The sequence below is a fragment of the Rhamphochromis sp. 'chilingali' genome, assembly GCF_963969265.1.
Source record: "Rhamphochromis sp. 'chilingali' genome assembly, chromosome: 3".
In the NCBI taxonomy this organism is placed as follows: domain Eukaryota; kingdom Metazoa; phylum Chordata; class Actinopteri; order Cichliformes; family Cichlidae; genus Rhamphochromis; species Rhamphochromis sp. 'chilingali'.
This window is the reverse complement of record NC_137931.1, coordinates 25,488,654-25,499,253: the sequence shown is the minus strand read 5'-3', so window position 1 is coordinate 25,499,253 and position 10,600 is coordinate 25,488,654. Positions and strand designations below refer to the sequence as shown.

The 10,600-nt window shown below is 40.6% G+C and overlaps 2 protein-coding genes across 3 annotated transcripts; one reads left to right on the top strand and one right to left on the bottom strand.

Moving 5' to 3' along the window:
* The first annotated feature begins 1,729 nt into the window (after nucleotides 1-1,729).
* ephx2 (epoxide hydrolase 2, cytoplasmic) lies at nucleotides 1,730-7,152 on the top strand. Of its 2 annotated transcripts, XM_080876920.1 has the most exons (19): nucleotides 1,730-1,978; nucleotides 2,707-2,785; nucleotides 2,865-3,027; nucleotides 3,390-3,580; nucleotides 3,674-3,796; nucleotides 3,917-3,988; nucleotides 4,073-4,168; nucleotides 4,436-4,514; nucleotides 4,792-4,826; nucleotides 4,912-4,938; nucleotides 5,013-5,098; nucleotides 5,176-5,287; nucleotides 5,375-5,449; nucleotides 5,559-5,601; nucleotides 5,701-5,803; nucleotides 6,115-6,184; nucleotides 6,443-6,523; nucleotides 6,610-6,758; nucleotides 6,807-7,152. In XM_080876920.1, the coding sequence occupies exons 1-18, from the start codon at nucleotides 1,875-1,877 to the stop codon at nucleotides 6,754-6,756; spliced, it is 1,686 nt and encodes a 561-aa protein (XP_080733046.1). In that variant the 5' UTR covers nucleotides 1,730-1,874; the 3' UTR covers nucleotides 6,757-6,758; nucleotides 6,807-7,152. The 2 variants fall into 2 exon arrangements, with proteins under 2 accessions (XP_080733046.1, XP_080733045.1); XM_080876919.1 differs by having other exon boundaries at nucleotides 6,610-7,152.
* Nucleotides 7,153-7,397: 245 nt separating this feature from the next.
* plaat1l (phospholipase A and acyltransferase 1-like) lies at nucleotides 7,398-9,589 on the bottom strand (the record flags this gene model as incomplete). The annotated part of the gene is made up of 5 exons (XM_080877648.1): nucleotides 7,398-7,938; nucleotides 8,023-8,187; nucleotides 8,259-8,347; nucleotides 8,802-8,931; nucleotides 9,527-9,589. The coding sequence occupies 5 exons, from the start codon at nucleotides 9,587-9,589 to the stop codon at nucleotides 7,873-7,875; spliced, it is 513 nt and encodes a 170-aa protein (XP_080733774.1). The 3' UTR covers nucleotides 7,398-7,872.
* Nucleotides 9,590-10,600: the final 1,011 nt, after the last annotated feature.

Genomic DNA, 10,600 nt, shown 5'->3' with positions numbered 1-10,600 from the left:
TAGTTACTAAAGTACAATCATTAATCTCATTATCACTCAGATTTTAAGAAAACTAAAACTAATTGTACCATGAATTACATTATAATTTTAATATCACTTATTTTCTGTCAGTGCCCAGCAGGAAAGAACAGCTTCCCCATGCAGTGCCATGTCCATCAGTATTGAGTATGGATAAACCTGAGAACTTCAGAAGAACACTCGGTGTTGAAGATTTTATTCTAAATTATTCTAATATGTATGTGTTCCGATTGATCCATGCATTTGTGTGTATACATATATATATTTTTTCACTGTTTGCTTGTTTTTAACTCTGACTTCTAAATTAATCTGGTTTTTTTTCTTGTTTTCTAATCAGATGACTGTGAGCACAAACTGGACCAAAACAGCACAGATTTATCTCTTCCTGTTTGACGACAATAGGACTGTGATACCGCTGAGTGAGGGGAAGCCATATTCTCATTATCCAGAGCGATATGAAGCTTGGCCCCAGTCGCGACATAGAATTGGTCTGACTGGAGGCTGTTACTGGGAGGTTGAATGGGAAAGAAAGGTCAACATAGCGGTAACTTACAAAGATATTGAAGATTATCATAGTGTACTCCTGGAGCTTGTATTGTTGTGAAGATGGTTACTACTCCTTGCATAATAAAATCATCAGACCTATAAATTCTCCTCACAGCTGGTCCTCCAACTAAGTAGGAGTACATTTGGACTGGAATGCTGGCACTTTGTCTTTCTACAGAGTCTCCTCAGACCCACCAATCCACCTCCACACTTTCTACACGACATTCACTGACTCTGTTTGTGCAGGATTTGCATTCTGGGAAGGGCCTGGCTCCTTAGTGTCTCCCTGCCAGCTCTAGTTTGATGGGAGTCCGCTTGTCTTAATAGACAGTTTGCCAGCACTTGCTTTTTTGATAATCTTTTTGAAACTGTGCATCACATACACATTAGAAGTGGCAGTCATGGAGTAAACAAACATACTACTGTATCATGATATGTGGTCTAAAATAGCAAAGATGTCAGTGTCATGGTACAGAAGTTCAGCAATACTTGACATATTAGAAGGGAATCAGCTACAGTACATAAATATGTCTGTGTAGCAGAAGGAAAGCGACGCCCAACAACATTCTTATTTTTAATTAACTTATTCACCACATTTGTCCATTTAAATAATTTGTTCATCTCATTTCATTATTGGTGTGATTTGCTGTGTCTGATGTTTCCTTCTTTACTTGCTGCTTTTTATTTTGTTTGGTTTAATTAGATTTATATTTTGTCAATGTTTCATGAAAATGTTTCATATTTATAGAAGAATGCTAAAAAAACTCTTCCTGACACGTTGCAAATATGAGTCAACTATGTTAACAGCTGCTCAAAACTTGTAAAGTAGAAACACCGACTTGAAGCGATGAAGCTACAGAGTAGTATCATGTAGTCACTGCCTTTAAAACATAATAATAATAATAATAATAATAATAATAATAATAATAATAATATGTATGATAGTAGCATTTTACAACTTTAAAAGAAATGTTTCATTTGTAGATCATTGTCACACAGACGCTAAAAAGTTTTGAATAGTTTTTTAAAATTGTTGTTTAACGTATTATCATTATTAAACATAAAGAGGACATGTTTGGTCTTTTATTCGTGGAACTGGTTTCAACAAAAATTTTGGTTTGTTGCGAGAAGTCACGTGCATGTCTGGTCTCGCCGCTGTTTTTCAGTTAAGTGTGAGCTCACTGGGTAAGTGGGTGGACCCGCAGTGAGTCTATTAGGGCAAAGTTTACCCTGTACACGGGTGCAGCAGCAGCAGCAGCAGCAGAGATCCTGAATACCGTTTGGAGAAAGCAAAAAGAACCGATCGAGAGATGGCTGATAAGAAAGCCATCCTGTTCAACTTCTGGGGAGTCGCCGTCTCTGCCAGACGTGCTGCCATTTTTAAAAAGCTGGAAGAGTTGCACAACCTACCGGGGTAAGAAGTGACCGTTTTGTAACATCTCTGAACCGCACAGATGTGTCGTATGGAGACCGCTTTGTGTTTATATTTGATTATATTAAAAAACAAAACAAAAAAGCCAATAAAATACGCAGCTGCTGCACGAATTTCTGATTGTTTATTTACAGTGTGAGTGAGTGTGGATATCAGATCTGCGCTTCAAGCTGGATAATTATTACAACAGCAAAGAAATATTTGACTTAACTGCTGGAAATGAGCAGGTGCACGTAAGCTACTACATGGCCAAAAATATGTGAACATACTTGGCAACTTTTTGTTAATAACAATGTTAATTTTAGACAGCAACAACAAAAAAGTTGTGTCCATAACATTTTGAAATTATGGCAAGTATTGATCATGTTGATGAGATAGAGGTCTCAGAAACACTTACAGCAGGGATTTTCTGGATTACCTCTCAGTGTTAATTTAACAGACTGGACACAGGTCCAGTCTGTTAAATTAACATCTCTGCCTTTTCGTTCGATTGTGTAACTTTTATTCTGACTTGCAAAAACGTATAACTTCCTCAAAGTCTTTGCTCTTTGCAGGCACTTCTAGCTGATTCTGTTTCATCTCAGACCTGATCTAAGAGTTCAGTAAACATTTGCCTGAGAGCTGAGTGTTATAGATAGAAACCACCAAGGCTCGCCCCTCTCAGTTTCTAATCACCGCATTAATCTGAGGTTTTGTGCTCTGTTTCTCAGAGGTTTTCTCTCCAGTTTGGAGTCCAAAGACGACGGCGCCCTGAGGCAGGCTGAGAGAGGAGCCATGACACTTACACAGGTGGGCGAAGACATTTACAGTTTCACTTCATGCCTTTTGTTGCTATTTCACTGATGTACAGCTGTGTGTCTGTGTGCAGATGATCCCAGCTTTGGAGGCCGAGTGTGTGCAGGAAGCCCGGGACAGGAGTGTGACTCTGCCGGCTGATTGGTCAGTTAAAGGCCTGCTAGACAAACTCACAGAGGCAATGATGGACGTCCAAGCAGCTGTGCTGAAGACAGCTGCTGGCCTGCGACGCAGCGGTACACACAACACTCTTTAAAGAAGCAAACTTACAGAGGAGTTGGAGCCAGAGGAGTTGAAAGAAAGCAGGTTTAAGCCACGTCCACATTGGCTTCCTCTGCATAAAGAAATAAGTAGAAAAAAATTCAGATCTGGTTGAAAAACCTTGTTTAATTTCTCTCACTGCAAAATATTTCTGTTCTGAATTCCTGTGTCCCTCATCTTTGAAGGAGACAGTCTACTTCACCTTTATTTCAGCACGATATCTGCGTAAAGTGAACATTGTCACTGTCACCGCTACCTGCTTGTTTAAATGCATTGTGGGGAAAAAGTAGGTCACTACCAATGATGTCTAATCTTTGCGTCAACCTCTGATCTAAAGGGTTACTGACAGCTGTGCTGGCCAATCACTGGGTAGATGACAGAGCGGCTGGAGATGGCACAGGTCGCCTTCTCTCTCTGCTGGGAGGCCATTTTGACCTGGTCCTCCAGTCCTGCCACTTGGGTCACAGGGTCCCTGAGCCCGCCATGTTCAGCTCTGCCCTGCAGCGCCTGGGGGTGACACCCAAACAGGTAGAGGGTTTCGTGATGTAGACAATAAATATGCAGCATCACTGAGATTAATTCTTGTATATCAGATGTTATGAGTCATCTGTCTCTATTCAGGCGTTGTGGCTGGATGCTGATGTTGAGGGTGTAAAAGCCGCAGAGGGAGCAGGGATGAAGGCCGTCTTGGTGGAAAATCTGGATGCTGCTCTGGAGAAACTGTCTGAATTTACTGGCTTTCAGGTTTGTGTCACTCTGAGTATCTTCTCTGATGCAGTGGGTTTAAAGACCCTCACATTTAGATCTAACTACAACAAAGAAAATGATTACATTAATAACATTTGTATACGTTTGAATCTCCAGGCTGTTGGAACAGTGAGCCCCCCACCAGCCTGCAGCCCTGATGAAGTGTCCCATGGCTACATCACCATAAAAGTATTAATATCTATCAGTGCCAGCAACCTGTTGAATTATGAAAACACAACACAGAGCTGAAATGCTGCTGGCTGTCTTTTCCAGCCTGGTGTGAGGACTCATTATGTGGAAATGGGCTCCGGTCCACCGGTGCTACTGTGTCACGGTTTCCCGGAGAGCTGGTACTCCTGGAGGTACCAGGTAACCTGTTTCCATTGGATATGTTGGAACGCACGAAATAGTCACCTTCCAAAGTGTATTCAGAGGGTGTTTGAGATGAGATACACTAAGAGTCAGAGATATCCCTTCTTATATTTATAGTTTGTCTTGTTTTCCATTTAATTCAAGTCTTTGTTCTGATTTATTTAAGTTTGCAGTTATATTTACTTGTTGTTGGTGGTGTTTTGGTTCTTTTAATCCTGCAATAAAAGCCATGATCATTAAACAACCCTCTCACCCCTGTGCTAGATCCCAGCCTTGGCTGCAGCAGGGTTCAGGGTTTTAGCTCTGGACATGAAAGGATATGGAGAGTCCACAGCGCCCCCTGGTAGGTTGAAATACTGAAAGACTGAAAATATAGACTGTACTTAAAAGATGTATGTAGCTTCCCAGTATAAATTCTTTATAATGAACAGCAGGGATATGTCACTTCCCCTAGCCCTTAATGCCCAGGATCAAAAGACCTAAAATGCTCAGCTTGAGGCTTAACTACCACACTTTTACCAGTGTGTGACGTCAGAGAAGCTACAACCATCCTTTATATACAGTCTTTGTGTGGAGTCAGCTCAGTGTTGGTGTAATTCCTGCCGTATTGACTCTCACAGACATAGAGGAATATTCTCATGAGGAGCTTTGTAAGGTACACATTACAAAAATATTAAATCTACAGATTTAGTGTTGTTTTAAAATGTTTTTCTGAATCATATTTTTCTCTCTTTTTTCAGGAGTTAGTCGTATTTTTGGATAAAATGGTGAGTATCAACACTGTCATTGAATAGCATGATAACTTAAAGTTTACACAAAAGCTTATGGTCCCCTGTTCCAGTCCATACCACAGGTCACCCTGGTGGGTCACGACTGGGGCGGCTCCCTGGTGTGGGCCATGGCCCGCTTCTATCCCGAGAGAATCAGGTAAACACACACACAGACACACACAGTCCCCCAGAGCCTGTACAGTGAAGTTAAAGTGCTTTTCCATGTGCGTGAAGGGCTGTGGCATCGTTGAACACCCCAATGTTCAAGTTGAATCCTTTGGTTCCTGCTTTCGAGAGACTGAAGGCTATTCCAATATTCGACTATCAGGTCTACTTCCAAACACCAGTAAGTGTTATATATATATATATATATATTAATGTTTGTTTCTGTCACAGAAAAACTGCAGCTTCATAAGCGGGGTTTGTGTTTCAGGGTGTGGCGGAGGCCGAGCTGGAGAAGGATTTGGAGAGGACGTTCAAGATTTTCTTTTCCAGCAGTAGTGAAGCGGTGCGTGGATCGAATGTACACACACACCCAGCATTGCAGTGTGCAGTTTCAGAGCTAAACAGGTGGAAAAATCACCCACACGTGATGAATGTTTTTCTCTGTACCACAGAAGGGTCGTCCCCCTCTCAGCACCGCAGGAGTGTGCGCTCGAGGTGACGTTTCCTGCTGGTTATCAGTGTTTGCTGTGAATGCTGAAGATTTTTAAATCTTCATTCACAGATCTCATGCTGTGTGTGTGCGCTTTATCACAGGTGGCCTGTTTGTGGGTCTGCCGGAGCAGATTCCCAGGAGCTCCATGCTGACAGAAGCCGACCTGCAGTACTACGTCAGCCAGTACAAAGAAAGAGGCTTCAGGTTGCAGATTTTCCAGCTTCCTGTAGATTGTGTTTCTGTGTGCTCGCCAACAAATAATATTTATGTTTATTACATGAAAGCATCCACTGTGATGGGTGATTCTTACACAGCTTTTTGTTAAAATTAGCATTTTAATTACATCCTGCAGTTCCTGCTTTTATGTTTGTGGCACTAAAATGAGTATTTTGCAAATTGTAGACTGCTGAAGAGGTGAAGAAATTTGATGTCATAAGCAAATATTCCTGAACAGTCAGTTAAATTATCCAGTTCTGTGGAGAATCACTGAGTAACCTTTGGGCTTTATTTTACAGGGGGCCCTTGAACTGGTATCGAAATAGTGATGCAAACTGGAAGTGGATGTGTTCCCGGCCCTTTGAGAAGGTTTGGTGCAGTGTCACAAACGTAATACAGGCTGTAAATTAAAGCTGTAACTATTGAAGAAAATGCAGAATTGCTTTAAACCTGCATTCTTCCTAATGACCAGCAGGAGGCACCTCTGGAATCATAATCATAATCATAATCAGATCAGAATCAGAATACTTTATTGATATAATGAAGGATAAATCAGACTTGTTGACTTGGCAGTCACATTTTGTTATCAAGCTTTCTGATTCACAGTCAGATGTTTGCGTGTTTTAGCTGCTAATGCCAACAATGATGCTGACGGCGGGTAAAGACCCCGTACTGCTGCCGTCCTTTACCAAGGGCATGGAGGACTCGGTAAGAAACAAAAGCATTGACACAGTCATATGAGCAATCAATGGTTATTGGAAGTTAATCTGATATTTGTTATTTATTAACTGAAGATGCCAAACCTGACCAGGGGACACATCGAAGAGTGTGGACACTGGACACAGATGGAAAAGCCGGCAGAGACCAACAAAATCCTGATATCCTGGCTTAAAGAGGCGCACAAGAAGACTGAAGGTGGTACTGTGGCTCCCAAACTGTGAGGGAGGGAGGGAGGGAGGGAGGGAGGAAGGAAGGAAGGAAGGAAGGAAGGAAGGAAGGAAGGAAGGAAGGAAGGAAGGAAGGAAGGAAGAATTCTAACAAGATTTTCAATGTGGCACATAAAAGTTTATTTAAAACAATTTAGACACTCACAGGCAGTTTTAACAGTGAATGAGCCTCCCATGAAAAATGTATTCAGACAGAAACTGATGTGCAACCAACAGGGAGGAAAATGTTCTGCTAAAACAGGGAAAAACTGTACTACAAGTAACAAAAATAAGAAATATCACAGTTCAAGATAAAGATTATATTTTAACAAAATGTATAAAATCTCATCATTTTAATGAAACAGCATGAACATTTTCTCTTTATTTTGGAGAACGAAAGTGCCATTATTAAACACTTCTAAGGTCATCTTAACATCCTAATGTATCTGTTTTATGGTTGTTGTTTTTTTTGCTTTGTTTTCAGTTTGGTAATTGCTTTTTTTTTCTTGCACAAGTACTTCTTTTTTTTCCTGTAAATGAAATTGAGATTTTAAAAATCAGTGCATATACATGAACACATTTAACAAATAATATAATATTAGTAAAAAAAATTACAAATACAAATAATGATAATTATTCAGAAAATCAAGAACAAAACTAATGGGTGGGGGGAGGGGTTTAGAAAGGAAATGAATGAGGGACATAAGGATAATGGAAAGGAGGTGAATAAGGAAGTAAGGAGGTAATATGAAGGAAAGGGAGGAATTAAGGGATGGGATAAATGAAGAAATGATGGCAGGAAGGAAGGGGTAGGGGAAGAATAAGGAAACAGGAAGGAAGAAATGTAAAGAAATAGAAGTGAGGATATGATAACAAGGAAAGGTGGTGGGAAAGTAAGTAAATAAGAAGGGAAGGAATGATGACAGAAAAAAGGGAGAATGCGAGAAATAAGGAGAAGTAGAATGGAAGAAAGGGTGACACAAGATAGAGAAGGGGGGGAGGTGTAAAAAGGGACTAAGGTAAGGGGAGGAACTGAGGAGAAGGATTCTTTTTAAACTTCCTCCAAACTTCATGCAGCTGATTCAGAGAAGAACAGCACCCCCTGGTGGTGAAGATGAGCGCACACCTGGTTTACAGCTGTTTCTCCTTGAACAGTTTCTTCCAGGCTGGCATGATATACTCGTAGATCTCATCAATCTGCAACACGCACACACAAACACACCAGCTTTAAGCATGCTTCACAGCAAATAAACAGAAGGTGGCGCTCTTCCCTTGGCTCACCTGTTCAGACTTCTTCACTCCGTATCTAAAAAGTGTCGCCTGATGTTCGCTGTTGTGAAACAGGATGTCAAAGGTCACCTCGCGGCCCATCATGTCCTCGATGGCAGGCTTCACCACACCGTGGAAGTCCCGCGGAGGGTGCGTGTCATCCAGCATGTTGTTGACCTGTTTTAAAACACACTTGAAGTCGCTGTCTTTGACAAACTCATCATGTATGTTTAAACCACTCATGCTACCTTGTATTTCTTCCCCAAAAGCTCCAGAGGGTCCAGTTTGACCTCTGACCTGAGAGCTCGGCCGTACAGCAGCAGTTTGGTGTCTGAATCTGACAGACAAAGACAAGAAATCAAATTATTTTAAGAGGCAGATTTCCAGAGGAAGGTTCAAGAAAAATAAAGTTTATCTGTCATATTATGATCTTTGTTACATGAGCTGATAGGAAACCTTTTTTTTCTGTGTTATATGGAAAACTGAGCCGATTCTTGTAGGTGTACATGTCGTCCATCTCTTCTCAGTAGATATCATCACATACAAAGCATAAATCCTGCGTTCTCACATCATGTCCATCTTTCAAAGATGAAAAATTTCTTATAGACAGTTTTACATTTTTGCAGAATTTGAGACTAACATAATAACCTCTTGCTGATTTTCATTGTTTAACACTCTTTTCTATAAAATAATTGTATTTCTTTTAACCAAAATTTGAGAAATTATTCCTGCTCTGGCAGACTTTTTTCACTTGTCTGTGGAGAAGTAAAACCTTAAAAAGTGTCACCAACCTCGACACGTTAGGTGAGCGACGTATGGAACTCCGTCCCTTTCTCCATAGTACACTCCGAAATGAGAGAAGTATTTGTTCCTGGGATACTCCACAATGTCCCCCGGGAACAACTTTGGGTGGGAATTTTTCTTTATAAAAATAAAAAACAAACAGAAGAAGAAAAAAAGGGAGAAAGTGGTAAAAATCATAAAGTTACCACAAACAATCGCCCTGTGGTTCTGCTTAACTCGACTCTGGATGAGGCCGAATCAAACTCACTTCAAAAATAGTCCTCGTCTCCACAGGCAAGGACTAAACTTCTATCATCTAAAATATAAACAGACACTGGCAAAAGCGCAATCTTCATCACTGGATCTGCACTGCTTTTTTGGCTTTGTCAGTATTCAGTCAGTTGTGCCGGAAAGGGGATTTTTTTTCTTTTAAACCACAAGAAAACCTGAAGCGAGTACAGGCGGCGAAACCACAAGCACTTGTGTGCTATATTACCGTCGAGCAAGTATACTTCTTCTGCCTTTGTTACTATTCATCTTAAATATCTATACTTCTCAGGTATGAAAAACTGAGAGCAAATTTTATGATGTTAATGCTTAACCAAACCATCAGGTCTGCAGCTAGAGGTGTTAGTATGAATCCAACCATAGTGTGTAAATAAAAGCTGGATATAACCACTTTGAAACCGCTCATCAGAATGTGAAGCCTCAAGTTGAGCATTTTGGTTCTCACCATCTTAAAGTTAGAAGTTTCAGAATTAGAGCTGGCTGAGAAATGCTCATAGGATACTGACATGTCAACCACTAGATAGTCTTGCCTTTTTTACCCTAGTAAGGCCAAAATAAACATTAACCCTCAGGTGAGAGTCTTCTTCAGGAGAGAGATGAATATGTTCAAGAACCTGAAAGAAGTCAATCTGCCTTTGATTTAAGCATTTTAGATGTAGGTAACTTGCACTGTAGCCTGCGCTGGAACCTGTCGTCCACCTCACTACAAATGTAACTAAGAATCACCATCAACACAGGTCATACTGGTATACATGTTGGTAACGGCCATCCGAATTAGACTATGCTGTAAATTCTACGTAGATTTCACAGCAAAAACATTGATAAATATAACAAACCAAAAGACTGCCGGCATTTAAAAAGAATGTGGGTTTATGATTGTTAGTAGGAAAGAAAGAAAGTTAACTAGCAAACTCGTGGTCCAACATCTGGAGGCTAACATGGGAACAGTGGGGGAGATACTTGATGTTAAATTGCACTAAGAACAAAGTCCTTCTAAAGCAGGGATGAGGGTCATTAGTCTGTCTCCTTTATTCCAGGCATTTGGTCATATAATACACTCTGAAAATATAGCTCTCAATCAAAAATCAGACATTCATCAAACTCCTAATAGTTCATCCCACAGGGACCATGAATATAAAAGAGGAAGAAGGCAGAAAAAGAAAGGCTTCCGGCTGCTCCCTTAATAACATGGGCTCACCATGGCAGGTAGCTCCACAGATTCTTATGCCAGATGCCCATCCTGACAGACCATCAAAGGGTTTTGTGTCTCCTCCTGGAATCTAAGCAAGGATCTCTCGCTTGTTAGTCTAATGTGTAGATGACTAAACTTTGAAACCTCTACAGGGACTATGAATATAATATGTTCCAAACTTCAAGGTAGACCATCCAGAACCTGGAATTAATTCATCTGTGATTCAACCATTTAAGCTAAAGATTTGTGCCAAATTATCATGTAGAAGTAGAGATATTTGGACATTAAACTCATATAGATTTTTCGCCTGGGCAGCATGATGAGTAG